Below are 22,822 nucleotides of genomic sequence, written 5' to 3'. Positions count from 1 at the left end.
GCATTACAGTTTTATTTTTTTCCAAGAAAATCTTGAATATATGATTGAATGTGATTTTGGTTTTAATCTGTTACATGATTTCTTACATTTCGAAAACATTAGCCTATTTCATATGTCATTAATTGCTAATTATATCACAAACTTTAAAAAATAACTGCAGCTTCTTGCAATTTGGATTTGACTGTTAATTGGAAAGCCCTAATATTTAATTATTATTATATATAATATATAGTTATTATTATATATAATATTTAATTTATTTTTCATATTTATGTTATTTATTTTAATTTTACTTTTATTATATATTGACCATAGTAAATGTGGTATAAATGGTCTGTATTTGTCTTGTGATTTGTCTTAAATAATAACAATAGTAATAATATTTTTGACTGACAAAAAATTGCCAATAAGAAATTATTGGTATCGGTATCGGTATCGATGAAAATGCAAGAAAAAGTATCGGTATCGTATCGAATCCTAAAAGTGTGGTATCGCCCATCCCTAATTACTATGTGCCGTAAAAGGAATTTTAGGTGACGTCATTTCTGTGTCCATAGAAATGACCAATCACGGAAGGGAATCCGTTGTCTAAGAATAAAGAAATATCTTGGAAATATTGAAGTGGACAATGGGAGTGTATATTTTGACAATAAACTACAAAATAATACAAAACAAACTAGTCCCCGCCGGCACTCACGCTACCGCTCCCTCTCTTCTCTTCTCTCGCCCACACACTCACTGACGTCACTCACCTCACGGCCACACACATACGCTACTGTCATAACATTTTCTTTCCAATTCATTAATTAGACAACTAATTTGAAACTGGTGTGGGTGGCTCTATATATACTAGCCCACTGCAGACACATGCAGAAATCAACAAGGAATCAAAAAGTATTAAATCTGTGACAAAAATAATATCCGCTCTGTCTAAACGATACCGTTTGATCAGCTGCTCGTCATCAAAAAAAACAACACATTGTTCCGTTCCCTGAACGTTCGCGCACGTCTCTCTCGCCTCAGTGCCATCCCCTGCTGGCAACTCCTAACCACTTAAGACACCTCTGAAGGTCTCTTAAATATCGTGGAGAGTAGGAGTGATTCTTAGACTTAAGAACGTTGATAAAAAGCTTTTATTCTTAAGTTTGAGAGTAGGACTAAATTTCGCAAATTCTCAGGACTTAAGTGTAAAATGGCACTCTAAGAAGCTTGATAAGTGCGGCCCCTGATCTTTCAAACCCCTCTATATGCGAACGGTTCGGTTTACGCCTCCGCGTGCCAAGCATGTCTTTAAGTACCGTAGTTTTCGGAGTATAAGTCTAAATGCATAATAAAGAAGGAAAAAAACATACAATATGTTTTTTTCCTTCTTTATTATGCATTTTCGGCCGGTGCGACTTATATTCCGGATCGACTTATACTCCGAAAAATACGGTATTTATTAAGGTTCACTCTTCATGGTTTCCAACAGGGCACTACTGGATGCATGGAAGTTAAAAATCAACCTCTCCCAGGCGAAATGTCAGTAACTCCACCTGACAGCTGCTGTGATGAACTTACATCAGGTTGGAGCGGAATGTTGTTCTCCTTCACCAGATACCGCTTCTCTTCCCGGAGACTGCAAACAAGGGTGAGGTAAGGTGAGGCGAGTCTGCGACGAGGGGACGGACTACAAAGTGGATGTTATTTTTGTTTTTTTTCTAAATAAAGGTGGTCACAGGACTGAATGTTCAGGAAGCAGCGGTGCATGTTATCATGTTGCCTGGCAGTGTTCCCGTGACCTCAGCCTGACTCCAGTGGAACAAAAAAAGATGTTCTTTTCCATTTCTCTGGGTGCGTCTGACCCTTTGGACGCAGCGATAGCGGCGGCGAGAGATTTGGAGGAAGGAAAAGCGAGGCCTGCGGCAGAATTGAGGAAAGTGGCTGGTGACAACTGAGAGTAGGAGAGAGAGCGGAGCAGGAATAACCCCCCACACTGACGTCAAAGCGCTCGGACAAGTAAACACTTTGCAGGGAGGAAATGTTCAATTCCACTGGCAACTGTTGTTAGGATCAACTGTGTGAAAGGCCTACTGAAATGAATTTGCTTTATTTAAACGGGGATAGCAGATCCATTCTATATGTCATACTTGATCATTTCGCGATATTGCCATATTTTTGCTGAAAGGATTTAGTAGAGAACGACGACGATAAAGGTCGCAACTTTTGCTCGCTGATAAAAAAAAAAGCCTTGCCTAGCCTTGCCTAGCGTGACGTCACCGGAGGAAGGACTCCTCACATTTCCCCGTTGTTTACAATGCAGCGAGAGAGATTCGGACCGAGAAAGCGACGATTACCCCATTCATTTGAGCGAGGATGAAAGATTTGTGGATGAGGAAAGTGAGAGTGAAGGACTACAGTGCAGTGCAGGACGTATCTTTTTTCGCTCTGACCGTAACTTAGGTACAAGCTGGCTCATTGGATTCCACACTTTCTCCTTTTTCTATTGTGGATCACGGATTTGTATTTTAAACCACCTCGGATACTATATCCTCTTGAAAATGAGAGTCGACAACGCGAAATGGACATTCACAGTGACTTTTATCTCCACGACAATACATCGGCGAAGCTCTTTAGCTACTGAGCTAACGTAATAGCATCGGGCTCAAATGCAGATAGAAACAAAATAAATAAATCCCTGACTGGAAGGATAGAGAGAAGATCAACAATACTATTAAACCATGGACATGTAACTACACGGTTATTAATTCCCAGCTTGGCGAAGCTTAACAATGCTGTTGCTAACGACGCCATTGAAGCTAACTTAGCAACGGGACCTCACTGAGCTATGTTAAAAACATTAGCGCTCCACCTACGCCAGCCAGCCCTCATCTGCTCATCAACACCCGTGCTCACCTGCGTTCCAGCGATCGACGGAAGGACGAAGGACTTCACCCGATCATCCGTGCGGTCTGCGGCTAGCGTTGGCTGGCGTGTCTGCTAGCGCGTCTGCTATCCAAGTCAAAGTCCTCCTGGTTGTGTTGCTGCAGCCAGCCGCTAATACACCGATCCCACCTACAGCTTTCTTCTTTGCAGTCTTCATTGTTCATTAAACAAATTGCAAAAGATTCACCAACACAGATGTCCAGAATACTGTGGAATTTTGAGATGAAAACAGAGCTTTTTTGTATTGGATTCAATGGGGTACCAATACTTCTGTTTAACGATTGACGTCACGCGCATACGTCATCATACATAGACGTTTTCAACCGGAAGTTTAGCGGGAAATTTAAAATGTCACTTTATAAGTTAACCCGGCCGTATTGGCATGTGTTGCAATGTTAAGATTGCATCATTGATATATAAACTATCAGACTGCGTGGTCGCTAGTAGTGGCTTTCAGTAGGCCTTGAATGTGATTACCGTATTTGTCCCAAGCTCTGGTACTGCCTTTTAAATAGCTCCATGAAAAAGGCTCACCACTTGAGCTGATGCTGTGTCATGTAGTCCCTGTCCTCCACTGCTTTCAGTTCATTGAACGCCTGCAGGAGCTCAAGCCTCAGTCTGTCCGCCTCACTCGTGGGCTCCTCAGAGGTATTGGGCTCTTCTGTTCTCTCCAAGTCGGCATGAAGCCTCTTTAGGTCGGCACGGAACTTCTTTGTCTCTTTCAAAAGCTTTAACTCGGATTCCTGGGCACTGTCGGAGAAAATAAGGACGTAACCTCATCATTTGACACCATGGTATTGGTTATCAATGGACTGTGCTGGTGTACCCATCAAATTGTCCTTAAAAATGCTAGAATGCTATGTTGCGTGGTCGCAACTGAGTATTTGGAAGCTCAAAACACAAAACACAAAACCAGTGAAGTTGGCATGTTGTGTAAATCGTAAATAAAAACAGAATACAATGATTTCAAATCCTTTTCAACTCATACTCAATGGAATAGATTGCAAAGACAAGATATTTAATGTTAAAACTGAGAAACTTAATTTATTTTTGCAAATAATCATTAACTTAGAATTTAATGGCAGCAACACATTGCAAAAAATTTGGCACAGGGGCATTTTTACCACCGTGTTACATGGCCTTTCCTTTTAACAACACTCAGTAAACGTTTGGGAACTGAGGAGACACATTTTTGAAACTTTTCAGGTGGAATTCTTTCCCATTCTTGCTTGATGTACAGCTTAAGTTGTTCAACAGTCCGGGGGTCTCCCTTCTGCTATTTTAGGTGCCACACATTTTCAATGGGAGACAGGTCTGGACTATAGGCAGGCCAGTCTAGTACCCGCACTCTTTTACTATGAAGCCACACTGTTGTAACACGTGGCTTGGCATTGTCTTGCTGAAATAAGCAGGGGCGTCCATGACAACTTTGCTTGGATGGCAACATATGTTGCTCCAAAACCTGCATGTACCTTTCAGCATTAATGGTGCCTTCACAGATGTGTAAGTTACCCATGCCTTGGCACTAATACACCCCCATACCATCACACATGCTGGCTTTTACACTTTGCGCCTATGACAATCCGGATGGTTCTTTTCCTCTTTGGTCCGGAGGACACAACGTCCACAGTTTCCAAAAACAATTTGAAATGTGGACTCGTCAGACCACAGAACACTTTTCCACTTTGTATCAGTCCATCTTGGATGAGCTTGGGCTCAGCGAAGCCGGCTGCGTTTCTGGGTGTTGTTGATAAATGGATTTGGCTTTGCACAGTAGCGTTTTAACTTGCACTTGCAGATGTAGCGACAAACTGTAGTTACTGACAGTGGGTTTCTGAAGTGTTCCTGAGCCCATGTGGTGATATCCTTTACACACTGATATTGCTTTTTGATGCAGTACGGCCAGAGGGATGGAAGGTCACGGGCATTGCCGCTTACATGCAGTGATTTCTCCAGATTCTCTGAACCTTTTAATGATATTACGGACCCTAGATGGTGAAATCCCTAAATTCCTTGCAATAGCTGGTTGAGAAATGTTGTTCTTAAACTGTTGGACAATTTGCTCAGGCATTTGTTCACAAAGCGATGACCCTCGCCCCGTCCTTGTTTGTGAATGACTGAGCATTTCACGGAAGCTGCTTTTATACCCAATCATGGCACCCACCTGTTCCCAATTAGCCTGTTCACCTGTGCGATGATCCAAATAAGTGTTTGATGAGCGTTTCTCAACTTTATCAGTCTTTTTTGCCACTTGTGCCAGCTTTTTTCAAACATGTTGCAGGCATCAAATTCCAAATGAGCTATTATTTGCAAAAAAGAACGTTTTCCAGTTTGAACGTTAAATATCTTGTCTTTGCAGTCTATTCAATTGAATATAAGTTGAAAAGGATTTGCAAATCATTGTATTCTGTTTTTATTTACCATTTACACAACGTGCCAACTTCACTGCTTTTGGGGTTTGTACACCCCTGTCAACATTTGTACTGTACTTAAATAAAAAGGAAACTCTCCGTAAAATAAGGGACAGAGGGGAAGTACGGGGAAAAGACAGGAACAGTGGAAAGTCAGGAAAAAAGAGAAAAATGTGAGTTTACCGGAAAAATAGTGTTTATCGGTATGCCAAATATGCTACAGCAAATAATCTCTGGATATTTTTTGGCACAAAAGTCCGACATCACACTTCCCGTCTTCCCCACCTGAGCTTTGCAATCATTGGCTCCATCATATCAACGGGAACATTTAAGGGACGTAGACGGTTGTTTTCATTCAAAACAGAGTAGCATACCTTTTTAGTGCTTCACTCATCTCACTGTAGAGCGCTTTCAACTTGGCCGCTTTGTCTGCACTGATTTTCCCCAGTGACAGCATCTGGAAGGCAGAATTCAGACATATTTAGTGATACTGAAGTCAGAGTTCCTCATACTTTCATCTACTTGTGGTGGCTTCGATCCGCCAAAGATACATTTGGACAATCACAAATTGATTTGGTGCTGCCTTTTGCCCACGAAACATCGCACTACTGGGAAGAAAGCGGCTTTTTTTTTTTAATGGGCCTACATTTACTGGGCCAACTGGGGGTCTGGAGCCCATCTACTTGTTACTGATATAATCCATGAAAAGTAGCCTCTCAAAGCTCATCCAAAAAGGACTTGGCCCTAAAAGGTCCACGGTTCCTCAAAACAGACTTAGCCAAAAAAAATGCTTATTTTTTTTTAGCAGATTTCCAGGGGCCACCAAATGTCTCAGAAAAGTTGTATTCTATTTAAAACAGATATTTATTTAGTTTTGTCTTCATCTGTGCGCTTAAAAATACATCAATAATGAACGTTTCGACAGCTACGCCCCTCTGCGCATATGTAGACTTGATTCAACAAGATCTTTCCAAAACAAACTTGTCGACGTGGTTTGGGGAATTTTAGTGGAGCGGAGAAGAGGAGGAGGTGATACGAAAACAGTTTTTCATTAAAACAAACTCAACCTTTTTCTCAGTCACACAGAATGTAGGTCACAGGTGTCAAACTCAAGGCCCGGGGGCCAGATGTGGCCCGCTACTTCATTTTATTTGGCCCTGGAAATAATATGTATCAATAAAGTACTGTAACTTACTAAATGTATTCTTTCTTTCTATTTTGGGAGAGAAAAAAGATATGCATCCATTCTTTCACTCTCAAAATAATCTTACTTATCTCATCATATGAAATGTAACTTACTTCACCAATTATTATTTATCTATTTATTTTTATTGTGATTACTTATGGAGTACATTGTGAATAAATTGAGAACAGGAAGTGAACAAAAAAGTTTAGCAACTGTTATGTAAAAGAAAAGGGGTAGGATTAAATAAGCTCTGCTTCTTCCTACTCCTCTTCGAACATGTTGAAAAGAGAAACTGGAAATTGTGATGTATCATGTTGTATGCTTGCATGTTCGAAATAAACTCAAACTCAAACTCAAACTCAAACTCAAACTCCATGTAGATAGATAGTACTTTATTGATTCCTTCAGGAGAGTTCCCTCAGAAAAGTAAAAAAATAAAATAAAAAAAATGTAATCGCAAATTATGTTAACTTAAATATTGTCTTATGCAAAAATATATTATCAAACATTCAGACCAATTTTAAATAGAAATAAATACTACTAATAATAATAATTTCAAAGCAAGTTATCCATCAAATTGTGCAATGTAAAAGTAGCAATAGATTTCATTGTAAAATTGTGAAATTTACTGTGGTTTTTACAGCATTTTTCTCCAAATAAAAAAAATGGCACTTTTTTTTACTGTAATAAACTGTGGTGCCGTTTTGGCATTTACAGTAATACACCAAAAAATCTACAGTTGTTGATTTACGGTAAAAAATAAAAAAAAAACAAAAAAAAACTGGCAGCTCAGGTGCCAAAATGTTTTTTTATTACAGTAAAAAAAACTAATAAAATAAAACAAGTAAAATTCTGGCAACTGTGCTGCCTTTTTCTTTTCTTTTTTTTTTTTACCATAAAAACAGCAGTACTGTTTGTCCATTTACAGTAATATTCACTACATTTTGAGGTGAAATTATTGCAACTTACCATATTTTTCTTTACATTTTAGTTAAAAAGAAAAATCTACAAATAAAATGCTTTAAAAAATTGTATAATGTACATATACATTCGCTGTACACACATATACACATACTGTACATATACATTCACTGTACAAGCACACATACACATACTGTACATATACAAGTACATATGCACACATACACTCATGCACATAATCACGTTTCATCAAACATATATTAACGTTGTTGCCCTAGGGTAAACTGGGTATAACACATGGCACACTGACAAAGCTTAACCTATTGTTACTATAACAATCTACAAGGTTAATGTAGGTTGCTTCTCTTTCTTCCCCTCCATTTTTCTGCATTCTTTCGTATGTCAAGTTATCATTACGTATATGTATTGTTGCATTTGAACAATTGTATTGGTGATAATAAAGGTAAAGTACTGGTATTGTTTATTATCAATAGCACTATTTCTATTGGTATTCATATTGCTCCATTTTTAGTGTAATAATGCTCATTGTCATTTCTGTATTTTTTTTAAAATTTTCGCTAACTGCTTATTTGCTATTACTTTTACCATCATATTTGTACATGTCGTATTTGCTGATGTTGCTCTGTTGTTGTTGTTGTTGTGTTTGCTGTTGTTGTTTTTGTCTCTCTGTCTAATCCCCCTCTTGTCCCCACAATTCCCCCCTCTGTCTTCCTTTTTCTCTCTTTCTATCCCCTCCTGCTCCGGCCCGGCTGCACCAAATGATAATATAAATACATTTAATAAAGTCAAAATACAAGTAAGGCAACAAGAGAAGTATCCTACACTTCTCTTTTGTAAAGTAAATCTGAACAGCCGATACGGGCATCTACATCTGCTATATGATTTGCCTGAGAAGCTGGGCAGGACATTATAAAAAAAAAAAAAAAAAAAAAATTGTATAATAATAGTATTGATTGTTAAAAGCGGCCCTCTGGGGCCCAACATAACTGCGAAGTGGCCCTGAGTGAAAACCACTTTGACACCTCTGATGTAGGCGCTCTACAACAGCACCAGTCAGCAGCAGCGTTGCTGCCTGACAGGATGCAGAGGTGGAAAGTGACTCTTTTCATCACAAATATGAGCTCCAAATGATAAACTATTGAGGCCCAGGGTCTGGTAAGATGTAGTGCAAGCTCAGCAGAAATGTAGGTTGGCAGGCAGAAACTCAAGAGGCACTTTTTTTCTTGTATTGTAAAGAGTCTCGTCTCTCGTTCCAACACCACCACCGTCAAGAGTTCTCTTTTTTACCACCAGTCACCCACTTCCGGCCCTATCAATAATAGCATTACCGTCAAACTGTGCAAACAAAAAAATGGTCTCCGAAAAATGGCTTACACTTTTTTAAGGGGTTGTTTGCAACCTTTACGTCGCTGCCTAGAAGGCGCTATCTTTTCAAAAATGTTGTAAGCATTACTTCCCACCATCTTCCAGCTTCCAGTTAATACACCCCACGTAACACACACACAGTACAGGCCAAAAGTTTGGACACACCTTCTCATTCAATTTTCTTTATTTTCATGACTATTTACATTGTCATCATCATCGGCAGTCACTCGTAGTCGAGCTATATTGTTATTCACGCCACTAGCTCAATATACTTCAGTGTTTGAAATCAATTAAAATATAATAATAAATATATAATCATTAATAATATAATAAATAGCATACAATAAATAGTAATAATTAATAAATGACTTTATTCGTTATGCTGTGTTATTATTTGAACTGCATAACTTTTAAAATTGTATTTCAGAGTTCACATTTAGTTCCCCTTAAACATCCTCATGTTGCACAATGAAATGTAAGCATAGGATGAAGTGTGCATTCCTGTAACTTTCTCTAATAACAGCATTCCATGATTAATATCAATAAATTAACATTAATAATAAATGACAGTAAAATAAGCGCACGTATGACTGAGGAGTCATAGTGTAACTTTGTGTGGTGTTTGAGTTGTCCGACTATTTGTGTGGCCATAAACGCACCAGTGGTTTAGTGGTATGCGTGTTGGTGACAGATGACAAGTTTGTGTTGGCCTGGTTTGTACTGCAGAAAATGACTAGTTTTTCGAGATAGAAGTGTTTTACTCATGTTTTTGGTGTGGTTATGGCCGAATATAAACAGTTTTGCTCAATAAAGTGATCGATATAATTCGTGTCCTCGAAGCATCTCGATAGACGTTACAATAATTGAACGGTGTTCAATTGAACGGTGTTGACGAACACCGTTAGGGCGGCTTGTTGTCACTCAGAGTTGCATTGCAAAATTACACAAAATAAATGTGTTTATCATTGTAGATTGTCACTGAAGGCATCAAAACTAAATATAATATGTCAATTTGCTTTAAAAAAAAAGGTCAAAGACAAAGGTATTCGGTTTCTTGTGAGTATATACACTTCACTGCCGATGTGGGGGGGCGCCACCTAAAATCTTGCCTAGGGCGCCAGATTGGTTAAGGCCAGGCCTGCTAATACTAATCAAATATCATCCCGGGGGCCGTAGATCATTCATTCCCTAGGTGTTAGTGTATACAAGCATACGACTTTGTGAGCACGTTCGAAATAAAGTGAAGTGAATTATATTTATATAGCGCTTTTCTCTAGCGACTCAAAGCGCTTTTACATAGTGAAACCCAATATCTAAGTTACATTTAAACCAGTGCGGGTGGCACTGGGAGCAGGTGGGTAAAGTGTCTTGCCCGAGGACACAACGGGAGTGACTAGGATGGCGGAAGCGGGGATCGAACCTGGAACCCTCAAGTTGCTGGCATGGCCACTCTACCAACTGAGCTATAAACTGTATCATTGCCATCACCACTGTGGCAGCACCAAAATGTTGGACAAGTGTTTATCAACCTCATCGGTGTAAAGAAAGAAAGATCGCTAATAAAAAACAAAGGTTTGAAAACCCCCCATATAAAGCAACGGTTACACCTCTAAAGGATTAAAAAGCTACCATTAGCGCTGAAAGATATACAGCTGGAGTACTGCAGTAAAAAGCAGGTAATTCCCCCTTTTGTGCAGAGCTCCGTCTTTGCCGAGAGTGTTGTTACGGGTGAATTTCTCCCCGTAGTGTCGGGTACTTTGGTATGTCACGATGATGGAAACGGTGGACAGGTGCTCCGCTCTTATCTTGGCAGCCAGGCAGGTCGGGGCTGGGGATGCGGTAATGAGGGGATAACCTTGTCTAAAAGGCAACCTGACTTCTAGGAGATGATCTTTTTTTTTTTTCTTTCTCCTACCCATTACTGTTCCATACCGCTTGTCCTCATTGGACTCATGGGTAAGCTGGAGCCTATCCCAGCTGACTTTGGGCAACAGGCGCTGTACTGTACACCCCCAGCCAAATGCACATACAGGACAACATGCAAAACAAAGGTTCATACTAGGGATGTCCGATAATGGCATTTTGCCGATATCCGATATTCCGATATTGACCAAACCCTTAATTACCGATATCAACCGATACCGATATATACAGTCGTGGAATTAACACATTATTATGCCTAATTTGGACAACCAGGTATGGTGAAGATAAGGTCTTTTTTTTTTTTTTTTAATAAATAAAAAATAATATAAATAAATTAAAAACATTTTCTTGAATAAAAAAGAATGTAAAACAATATAAAAACAGTTACATAGACACTAGTAATTAATGAAAATTAGTAGGGATGTCCGATAATATCGGCCTGCCGATATTATCGGCCGATAAATGCGTTAAAATGTAATATCGGAAATGATCGGTATCGGTTTTTTTATTATCTGTATCGGGTTTTTTTTTTTTTAAATTTATTTTTTTATTAAATCAACATAAAAAACACAAGATACACTTACAATTAGTGCACCAACCCAAAAAACCTCCCTCCCCCCATTTCTTTCTGTTATCAATATTCTGGTCCCTACATTATATATCAATATATATCAATACATTCTGCAAGGGATACAGTCTGTGCTTCCTACATTATATATCAATATATATCAATACAGTCTGCAAGGGATACAGTCCGTAAGCACACATGATTGTGCGTGCTGCTGCTCCACTAATAATACTAACCTTTAACAGTTAATTTTACTCATTTTCATTAATTACTAGTTTCTATGTAACTGTTTTTATATTGTTTTACTTTCTTTTTTATTCAAGAAGATGTTTTTAATTTAGTTATCGTATTTTTTTTTTTTTTTTTAAAAAGTACCTTATCTTCACCATACTTGGTTGTCCAAATTAGGCATAATAATGTGTTAATTTCACGACTGCATATATCGGTTGATATCGGTATCGGTTGATATCGGTATCGGTAATTAAAGAGTTGGACAATATCGGAATATCGGATACCGGCAAAAAGCCATTATTGGACATCCCTAAAAAATAGTCAAATGAACTGTTAAAGGTTAGTACTATTAGTGGAGCAGCAGCACGCACAATCATGTGTGCTTACGGACTGTATCCCTTGCAGACTGTATTGATATATATTGATATATAATGTAGGAAGCAGAATATTAATAACAGAAAGAAACAACCCTTTTGTGTGAATGAGTGTAAATGGGGGAGGGAGGTTTTTTGGGTTGGTGCACTAATTGTAAGTGTATCTTGTGTTTTTTATGTGGATTTAATAAAAATAAAATAAAATTAAAAAAACGATACTGATAATTAAAAAAAACGATACCAATAATTTCCGATATTACATTTTAAAGCATTTATCGGCATCTCTAGTTCATACCCTCACTCTTCTGACTGTAAGGCTACCACGATGACCACCATTCATTCCATTATGTCATTGAGCTAACAAGCACGCTAAGCCACAGGTGTCAAACTCAAGGCCCGGGGGCCAGATCTGGCCCGCCACATCATTTTATCTGGCCCGCAAACACCTGGAAATGATATGCGTCAATAAAGTACTTGATATTTTCTCACAAAATGTAATTAACATTTTTCAATTTGACAGAAAAAATATATGTACTGCTTGAAATTACATACCTTTTAAACTTGAATAGTATCCAATATTGCAACAAATATTACAGTTTATTACCATTCTTTCCAAACATGTTTTTGTCTAAATAACAATAAATAAACATACTTAACTTTACAGCAAACTACCCATCAAATTCATAAAAATGACAATAAATTCTACATGGTTCTTTACAGCATCCATCCATCCATTTTCTACTGGGGTTGCTGGAGCCTATCTCAGCTACAATCGGGCGGAAGGCGGGGTACACCCTGGACAAGTTGCCACCTCATCGCAGGGCCAACACAGATAGACAGACAACATTCACACTCACATTCACACACTAGGGCCAACATATTACTACTACTCAGTGGCCTAGTGGTTAGAGTGTCCGCCCTGAGATCGGTAGGTTGTAGGTTCAAACCCCGGCCGAGTCATACCAAAGACTATAAAAATGGGACCCATTACCTCTCTGCTTGACACTCAGCATCAAGGGTTGGAATTGGGGGTTAAATCACCAAAAATTATTCCCAGGCGCGGCCACCGCTGCTGCTCACTGCTCCCCTCACCTCCAAGGGGGTGAACAAGGGGATGGGTCAAATGCAGGGGACCAATTTCACCACACCTAGTGTGTGTGTGACCATCATTGGTACTTTAACTTTAATATTACTGTAAATTGAAAAAAAAAACTACTACTGTTTTTTTGCGTTAAAATTATGTTGAAACTGAGCTGCCAGTTTTTGACTGTAATATACGGTTGTTGTTTTTAATGGAGTATTACTGTAAATAGAAAGACGGTACATTTGTTTTTACGGTAGAAAAACTGGCGGCTAAATTTCCAGAATAAAAAAAAGAAAGTGTACTGTTTTTCCTTTAACAATATAATGTTGTAAAAACCAATGTAAATTTGAGTTTGAGTTTGAGTTTGAGTTTATTTGGAACATGCAAGCATACAACATGATACATCACAATTTCCAGTTTCTTTTCAACATGTTCGAAAAGGAGTAGGAAGAAACAGAGCTTATTTAATCCTACCCCTTTTCTTTACATAACAGTTGCAAAACTTTTTGTTCACTTCCTGTTCACAATTTTTTCACAATAAACTCCATAAGTAATCACAACAAAAATAAATAAATAAATAATAGTAAGAATTTAATAATAATAATTGGTGAAGTATGTCATATTTCATATGGTGAGATAAGTAAGATTACTTTAAGAATGAATGAATGGATGGATGAAATAAATTGAGAATGTTTGTCATGGTTCTTCTTCTTTGTACTTTGTAAACACTTTAAGTTTGAAGAGTTTCTTGAATTTAATAGTAAAATTCTGGCAACTTAGCTGCCAGCTTTTTCCGTAAACCCCCCCCCCATAAAATGTTGTAAAAAAAATAAAAATAAACACTATATTTTACAGTTAAATTTTGTAAATGTAAATTTTTTACTGTAAAATCGACAGTCTACTTAAAACAATTTATACAATTAATAATGAAAACCAGAGGCAAATTCATCCATTATTCACTGATGGCTGCTGGTTAGCGCCTTGCATGGCAGCTCCCGCCATCGGTGTGTGAATGTGTGTGTGAATGTGGAAATAGTGTCAAAGCGCTTTGAGTACCTTGAAGTAGGGCTGGGCGATATGGCCTTTTTTTTTTATATCTGGATATTTTTAGGCCATGTCACGATACACGATATATATGTGGATATTTTGCCTTAGCCTTGAATGAATACTTGATGCATATAATCACAGCAGTATGATGATTCTATGTGTCTACATTAGGGCTGCAACAACTAATCGATTAAAATCGATTATTAAAATAGTTGCCGATTAATTTAGTCATCGATTCTTTGGATCTATGCTATGCGCATGCGCAGAGTTTTTTTTTGTTTTGTTTTTTTTTATTAAAATTTTTTTTTATTTATTTATTTTTTTTAAAATAAACCTTTATTTATAAACTGCAACATTTACAAACAGCTGAGAAACAATAATCAAAATAAGTATGGTGCCAGTATGCTGTTTTTTTCCAATAAAATACTGGATAGGATAGAAATGTAGTTTGTCTCTTTTATCCGATTATTAATCGGTTAATCGAAGTAATAATCGACAGATTAATCGATTATCAAATTAATCGTTAGTTGCAGCCCTAGTCTACATTAAAACATTCTTGTTCATACTGCATTAATATATGCTCATTTTCAACTTTCATGCAGAGAGGGAAATCACAACTAAGTCAAACTGTATTTATGAAACAGTTATTAAGCAGTGGCACAAACATTCATGTCATTTCCAAAACAGAAAGTGCAAGATTGTCAGAGACATTTTAAAACAAGCTATTAGTGCACTTTTGTGCATGATGTCACTAAGATGACATATCAAAACAACACTCAATTAAAGTGCACTTTTTGTACAGAACGCCACTACAATAGTTTAAAACAAATAAAGTGCACTTTTGTGCACTCAAGATATTTCAATAAGTGTCAAATAAAAATGATCTGCATAATAGGACATCAAATCGTGTATGTCCTTCGCTATGTGGTCTAGTCTATAAAATCCGCTACACCTCCCTGATACCGAAGTACGTGTCAAACTACTTCCTTAACGTAAATGACCGCCATAACCACAACACCAGGGGGAGCTCCACTAACCACGTTAAACCCAGATTCCGATCTAACAAAGGTCTTAACTCATTCTCTTTCTATGCCACATCAATGTGGAATGCGCTCCCAACAGGTATAAAAGAAAGGGCATCTCTATCCTCCTTCAAAACCGCAATAAAAGTTCACCTCCAGGCAGCTACAACCCTAAACTAACACCCTCCCCGGATTGCTAATAATCAAATGTAAACAATCAAATGCAGATACTTTTTCTTATGCCTTCTGGGGCCGTACTTATCAAGCTTCTTAGAGTGCCATTTTACACTTAAGTCCTGAGAATTTGCGAAATTTAGTCCTACTCTCAAACTTAAGAATAAAAGCTTTTTATCAACGTTCTTAAGTCTAAGAATCACTCCTACTCTCCACGATATTTAAGAGACTTTCAGAGGTGTCTTAAGTGGTTAGGAGTTGCCAGCAGGGGATGGCACTGAGGCGAGAGAGACGTGCGCGAACGTTCAGGGAACGGAACAATGTTTTTTTGTTTTTTTTTATGACGAGCAGCTGATCAAACGGTATCGTTTAGACAGAGCGGATATTAATTTTGTCACAGATTTAATACTTTTCGATTCCTTGTTGATTTCTGCATGTGGCTGCAGTGGGCTAGTATATATAGAGCCACCCACACCAGTTTCAAATTAGTTGCCTAATTAATGAATTGGAAAGAAAATGTTATGACAGTAGCGTATGTGTGTGGCCGTGAGGTGAGTGACGTCAGTGAGTGTGTGGGCGAGAGAAGAGAGGGAGCGGTAGCGTGAGTGCCGGCGGGGACTAGTTTGTTTTGTATTATTTTGTAGTTTATTGTCAAAATATACACTCCCATTGTCCACTTAAATATTTCCAAGATATTTCTTTATTCTTAGACAAGGGATTCCCTTCCGTGATTGGTCATTTCTATGGACACAGAAATGACGTCACCTAAAATTCTGTTTACGGCACATAGTAATGTCGTAATTCAGCTCTGAGTGTGACACTTAAGATTCAGTCCTACACTTCGCTGAAAGTGTGAGTAAGACGCTTGATAACTAACTTTTAAGTGCAGCTTTCAGCGAAGAATTTATTTACCCTTAAGTCAACTCTTAGCAGACTTCTTAGGAGTCATTCTAAGAAGCTTGATAAGTACGGCCCCTGATCTCTCTCTCTCTCTCTATGTCCACTACTTGCTGTCCATATCCTACCCCCTCCCCCACCCACCCCCCCACACCCCTGATTGTAAATAATGTAAATAATTCAATGTGATTATCTTGTGTGATGACTGTATTATGATGATAGTATATATGATAGTATATATCTGTATCATGAATCAATTTAAGTGGACCCCGACTTAAACAAGTTGAAAAACTTATTCGGGTGTTACCATTTAGTGGTCAATTGTACGGAATATGTACTTCACTGTGCAAAATACTAATAAAAGTCTCAATCAATCAATTAATCAATGGTAGGTTCTGTTGTTGACTATTTGTTTCATACGGTGTTGATCTGCAAATGGTTGCTTGGGCATTTTGTGGGTGTGGCACCGAACGGAGATGTTGACAGGTGGAGTAAGCACTCTTCATTCTCTAGCGGGTGACTTTTCAAATGATGCTACATAGTAGCAGTAATGCTACTTTTTGTAGCAACGCTTTTGCCCCACACTTGACTTATTACGGTTGTCTGTTCAACATATTCCCGCTTGAAGCCAAACCACCGCCAGACGATGGACCCCCTGCTGTTTTTCTTGGGAATTAATTCTTCCTTCATTTTTTACCAGATTCGCACCTTCTTTCGTATTACCACCCGCACCACAGCTAACGTTACCCACGCCGCTACCTCTCTGCTCCGCGAGGGCGTATACGTATGTGACGTATGTAACAAGGTGCGCTTGTTTTAAGTCTCTGTGAGAAGGAGAGGCAACAAAGAGTGAGAAGAGCCTGTAGTGTAATGCCCGCTGTGAAAGGAACTGCGTGAGAACGTATGCTCGAATATCACGATATAGTCATTTTCTATATCGCACAGAGACAACCCCGCGATATATCGAGTGTATCGATATATAGCCCAGCCCTACCTTGAAGGTAGAAAAGCGCTTTACAAGTATAACCCATTTACTGTTACAAGCGGCCCTCTGATGGCAGCCATAACTGCCATGTGGCCCTCAATGAAAACCAGTTTGACACCCCTGCACTAAGCGCTCCAAATAGAGCAATATCAGCAACTTCCCTGTAAATGTGTCACATCCTTCTATGTTGAAACTCCTATTGTGAGCAATGGGCTCTTGCACTCATCCTCCAGGAAAGAAAACAACTCGAATAGTTTTCGTTTCCACAGATGATTCACCAAAATAAGGCGTGTTGTAATTTTCCCTATCACGGACGACGCGGCGGTGACGCAGAAGACATCTTGGCAGCATTGGCGCAGATTGGGTGTTTTATCTGAAACAGCCCAAAGGCGGTTCCGAGGAAGCCTTGCCGCTCCTGACTTATCTGCAGCAGTTAAAAGGGAATTGCAAGGTTTTATGGGGTGAATGCGTAACACGTGGATCTTTGAAGCGAGACGATCGCTAAATTATATGCGTGCAGACAGCAGGCTGGCTGGACCTCCACATGTAGGCACAAATAGGTGGATGGAGCATGAAGAGGTGTAAAATAGCTCCCTGAAATACTAAGTTGGGGGTGCATCAGACTGAGAGATGAAAGGCTAAAACAGTAGAAACAGATGAAGCGTCGCAGATCAAACTACACCTACAGTAATAAACCTTTTCGTGTCAAAACCGGGCGTGATTGTCTAGTAAGGGCAGAATTTTATTGCCTTTCATTGCACAGTCCAGGTAAAACCTAATGAGCTGTCTGGTCAGCGCACGTGAAAAAAGATGGCATGGGGGTTTACGAGGCCGCAACCTCAATGAGAAAAATAATCATCATCGCCGTGTGGAGAGGGAATCATCATCTCTCTCTATCTGTGTATCGCCCCGGTCATGTTATGGTATTGACTTTTTGATTTGGCGTTGCGCCCGGAGCCAGACTGAATCAAGGTGAGAGGCGAGAGCCCTTCAGTTGTAATATTTCCCGCGGCTGTTCCATCAGGGCTTCACTTCTGTCCATGTGGAATTATTGTTAGGAATCTCGAAATATTCTGTTGGCGCACGTAAAAAAAATATATATATATTCAACACTGCAGCAAGAAAAAGTTAACAGTAATGGTTTATTTGTGTCGGACGCGCTTCATGAGTTCTGTGGAGGAACATCACTTGTTTACACACTTCCACAATTCAACAAGTACAGTGTTTCCCACACATTCATTTTTTTGTGGCGGCCCGTCACGAAAGAATTACGTCCGCCACAAATTTAAAAAAAAAAAAAAAAAAGGTATATATATATATATATATATATATATATATATATATATATATATATATATATATATATATATATATATATATATATATACATATATTTTTTGTCCTGTCCAGCTTCTCAGGCAAATCATATAGTTGATGTAGATGCCCATATAGGCTGTTCAGATTTACTTTACAAAAGAGAAGTGTAGGATACTTCTCTTGTCGCCTTATTTGTATTTGACCACTACTGTTTTCTGTTTATTTGTTACTGACTGTGGCAGGACACCTCTGCCTCTGTTTCACTTTATGTTGCTGGTAAATAATATGGTAGGCTAAAGTTCAATTATTTAGTATGTACTAATTAAAGGGGCAGAGCTTTAAGACATATTTTAGCTTTTATATTTTATAAGATATATTTTTTGTAAGAACCACAATTAATAAATATATTTCAGTGAATAACTTATTGTTCAAATCTGTATATAAATATGTACATAAAGTGTTGTAATTATATTGTAAAATGGATGGATGGATGTTTAAAACAAAACTGTTATTATTAAATAGTAAGTATACATTTTTTTAGCCTTTTTAGAGAAAATCATATCATATTGCTTCATATCATATCATATCTGGGACTGCTTTTGTGTGTGAGCACTTATGTGAGCAATTTCTGTTCAATATAATTAGTAATTGAGAAAAATACGGACACTTCAAAAACTTTTGTTAAACCCTTAATGGTAACATAAGCTAGCTCGTGGTGTTCTTGTTATATATTTAGGTTTGAAAAATTTAACTGACAATAAACAAAAACTGGTAAATTACCATGTTGTTTTTGTTATGTGGAGGGCCCCAAAAACTAGGTTTGCCTTGGGCCCCTCGTCGTCTTACTCCTTTTTAGACATTTTGATTTGTGTTAGTGCAGGGGTGTCAAGCTCATTTTAGCTCAGGGGCCGCATGGAGGAAAATCTGTGCAAAACATGGCAAATGTTGCTCCAAAACCTGTATGTACCTTTCAGCATGAATGGTGCTTTCACAAATGTGTAAGTTACCCATGTCTTGGGCACTAATACACCCCCATACCATCACACATGCTGGCTTTTACACTTTGCACATATAACAATCCAGATAGCTCTTTTCCTCTTTGTTTCCAAAAACTATTTGAAATGTGGACTCATCAGACCACAGGACACTTTTCCACTTTGCATCAGTGTTTCTGGGTGTTGTTGATAAATGGCTTTCGCTTTGCATAGTATAGTAGTAGTAGTAGTATAGTAGTAGTATGTAGCGACGAACTGTAGTTACTGACAGTGGTTTTCTGAAGTGTTCCTCAGCCCATGTGGTGATATCCTTTACACACTGATGTCGGTTTTTGATGCAGTACCGCCTGAGGATCAAAGGTCCGTAATATCATCGCTTATGTGCAGGGATTTCTCCAGATTCTGTGAACCTTTTGATGATATTATGGAGCGTAGATGGTGAAATCCCTAAATTCCTTGCAATAGCTCATTGAGAAATGTTCTTAAATTGTACAACAATTTTGTCACGCATTTGTTGACAAAGTGGTGACCCTCGCCCCATCCTTGTTTGTGAATGACTGAGCATTTCATGGAAGCTGCTTTTATACCCAATCATGGCACCCACCTGTTCCCAATTAGCCTGTTCACCTGTGGGATGTTCCAAATAAGTGTTTGATGAGGATTCCTCAACTTTCTCAGTCTTTTTTTGCCACTTGTGCCAGCTTTTTTGAAACATCAAATTCCAAATGAGCTAATATTTGCAAAAAATAACGTTTCTCAGTTCGAACATGAAATATCTTGTCTTTGCAGTCCATTCTATTGAATATAGGTTGAAAAGGATTTGCAAATCATTGTATTCTGGTTTTATTTACGATTTACACAACATGCCAACTTCAATGGTTTTGGGTTTTGTAGATAGATAGAATAGGCAGTCACAAAAGAAAGGACAATATCACATTTATAAAAAAGTATTAGATCGGTGAATTTCAATACAGTAGTACCTCGGTTTTCTTTTGTAATCCATTTCAAAAGGTCTGATGAATGCCAAGTCGTACGAAAATCAAAGCAATTTTCCCACTAGAAATTAGCCAAATCTGAATAATCAGTTCAATCAAATATTAACACAAATACATTTTGTAGAGAATAATGATAGTTTTATGTGCAGGAAACAATTCAAAATACAGTACATATGAACGAGGACTAAAATGGATGATTTTGCTGTTATTGAAGACTCTTGTTGGCAAAGACAACAATGAGCGCAGCGAGAAGAAGGGAGAAGCGACCAAATTGTTTGGATTTTAAAGCAGCCCGTCACACAGCAGACTCGCAACAGAGGACACACCCTGGACCTGGTCTAAAGCCATGGCCTGCCTGTCCGTTGATGTGTCCTCTGTGTCTGAACACGGCTGTGTGTTTTTAATGTCACCATTCTCACAGGAGCCCCCCCCATGAGACAAAGCTACCTAAAAACATAATTTTACAGAACACTCCTGCTGAAATTTTACCTGCACCATGTGATGTTATGTTGTTGATCATTTTAACAACAAACTGAAATCAACTCTGGACTCAGTTGCTCCACATTTAACGAAAACAATCAAAACAAAACCTACGGCGCCCTCTGTGGAGAAACAACGCGGAATTACATAAACTGAAAATAAATTGCCGGAGTGCCGAGAGGAGATTGAGGGAATCAAAATGAACTATTCACTCTCAGTGTCAACAACTTAAGGCCTACAATAACGCAGTTTAACAGGCAATACTTTCCCATTACTCACAACTCATCAGAGGCCATAAACACAGCCCCCTGTTTCTCTTTTCCACTTTTGCAGAGTACAAATTTTAATAGCTTTTAAAAGACCATCTGACGCTCTTTGCAGGGATTTTGCCGACCACTTCAGAACCAAGATCAAGGACGTTAGATCTAGTCTCCTATCATAGAAAATGCTATCTACGAACACACCTGATCTGTTTTGTCCTTGCCTGAGGAAACACTGGAGACTTTTAAAATGGTTGACACAAGGACACTTAGTTGTCTCTCAAGCATACCCAACAACCTGCTTTTTAGATCCATATCCCACATCACTTTTAAAATCAGTTTATGGATTCTTTGAGAAAACATTTTTTAGCATTAGACGTTGAACACGGTTCAACGTCTTATTGACTGCCTGCACGACATCAAAGCCTGGCTTTCAGCTAACTTCCTTAGCCTAAATGAAGACAAAACAGAAGTCGCTCTCCCTCCCCCAACGTTGACCTCGGCACTCTGACCCCGTATCTCAGCGACTGTGTCACAAACCTGGGGGTAAAGTTCGACTCAGATTTTAAATTCGAAAAACAAATCAGCACCGTCGTTCAAAAAAGCTTTTATCAATTACGCCAAATAGCGAAAGTGAAACCGCTTCTATCAGGACATGATCTCGAGAAATTGATCCACGCCTTTATCTCGACTCGTCTTGACTACTGCAATGCCCTGTATGTAGGCATTAGCCAGGCCTCCCTCGCCCGCCTGCAGCTCGTGCACAACTCTGCTGCTCGTCTGCTAACACAGACCCGCAGACGTGAGCACATCACCCCTATATTAGCGTCCCTTCACTGGCTCCCTGTGCATTACCGAATCAATTTTAAACTCCTTTTATTTGTTTTTAAATGTCTAAACAACCTCGCGCCAACATATCTTTACTGCCCCACCCGATCCCTAAGATCAGCCGATCAGCTGCTACTGACGGTCCCAGACACAAGGCTGAAGCTTAGAGGTGACAGAGCTTTCGCCGCTGCTGCTCCCAAGCTCTGGAACGACCTACCTCTGAGTGTTAGACAAGCCTCCTCTCTTCCTGTTTTTAAATCTCTCTTAAAAACATACTTTTATTCCATGGCTCTTAACACTGAGTGATATCCATCCTGCAATGGCGCCCCATAATACACCTGCTGTGAACCTGTTTTTATGTTTTATTTATTTATTTTTTATCGTGTTCTGTTTGTGTTGTGTTGTGTTTGCTCGGTTCTCGTATTATCTTTTAACCTGCCCATTGTACAGCACTTTGGCTACCCCTGTGGTAAATTTTAAATGTGCTTTATAAATAAAGTTGATTTGATTTGATTATGAAATGCTCTCTTCAGACACGGGTATAAAACGGCGGTGGACGTTCTGAAGAATAGTAGTTTGGAATTAATTGTTTTTAATGATTACTGACATATATCCAATTTACAGCTCTTTCAGTAAGTTTTTAGAAAAACAGTTTTTATTTAGCTAAGTCAATTACTTTTTAAATGAAAATAACATATTAGAACAACAACAGTCTGGTTTTAGGATGAACCACAGAATCGAGACAAGCGCCACTTTTGATACAATAGGCCATCACATTCTATTAAATAGACTGAGACACCTGGTCGGTCTCTC

General features: G+C 38.7%; 1 protein-coding gene across 4 annotated transcripts in view; it reads right to left on the bottom strand.

The window, feature by feature from the left end:
* Positions 1-22,822, bottom strand: part of ccdc146 (coiled-coil domain containing 146) — a 118,687-nt gene that overhangs the window by 74,050 nt on the left and 21,815 nt on the right. For all 4 annotated transcript variants that reach the window (XM_062066575.1, XM_062066576.1, XM_062066574.1 and 1 more), the window contains exons 3-5: positions 5,711-5,793; positions 3,460-3,675; positions 1,561-1,618 (exon numbers count right to left, since the gene is read on the bottom strand). In XM_062066575.1, coding sequence (XP_061922559.1) covers positions 1,561-1,618; positions 3,460-3,675; positions 5,711-5,793 — 357 coding nt within the window. The remainder of the gene's footprint in view (positions 1-1,560; positions 1,619-3,459; positions 3,676-5,710; positions 5,794-22,822) is intronic.

Source organism: Entelurus aequoreus, linkage group LG12 (assembly GCF_033978785.1).
Source record: "Entelurus aequoreus isolate RoL-2023_Sb linkage group LG12, RoL_Eaeq_v1.1, whole genome shotgun sequence".
NCBI lineage: Eukaryota > Metazoa > Chordata > Actinopteri > Syngnathiformes > Syngnathidae > Entelurus > Entelurus aequoreus.
This window is presented reverse-complemented; position numbering and strand designations above follow the sequence as displayed.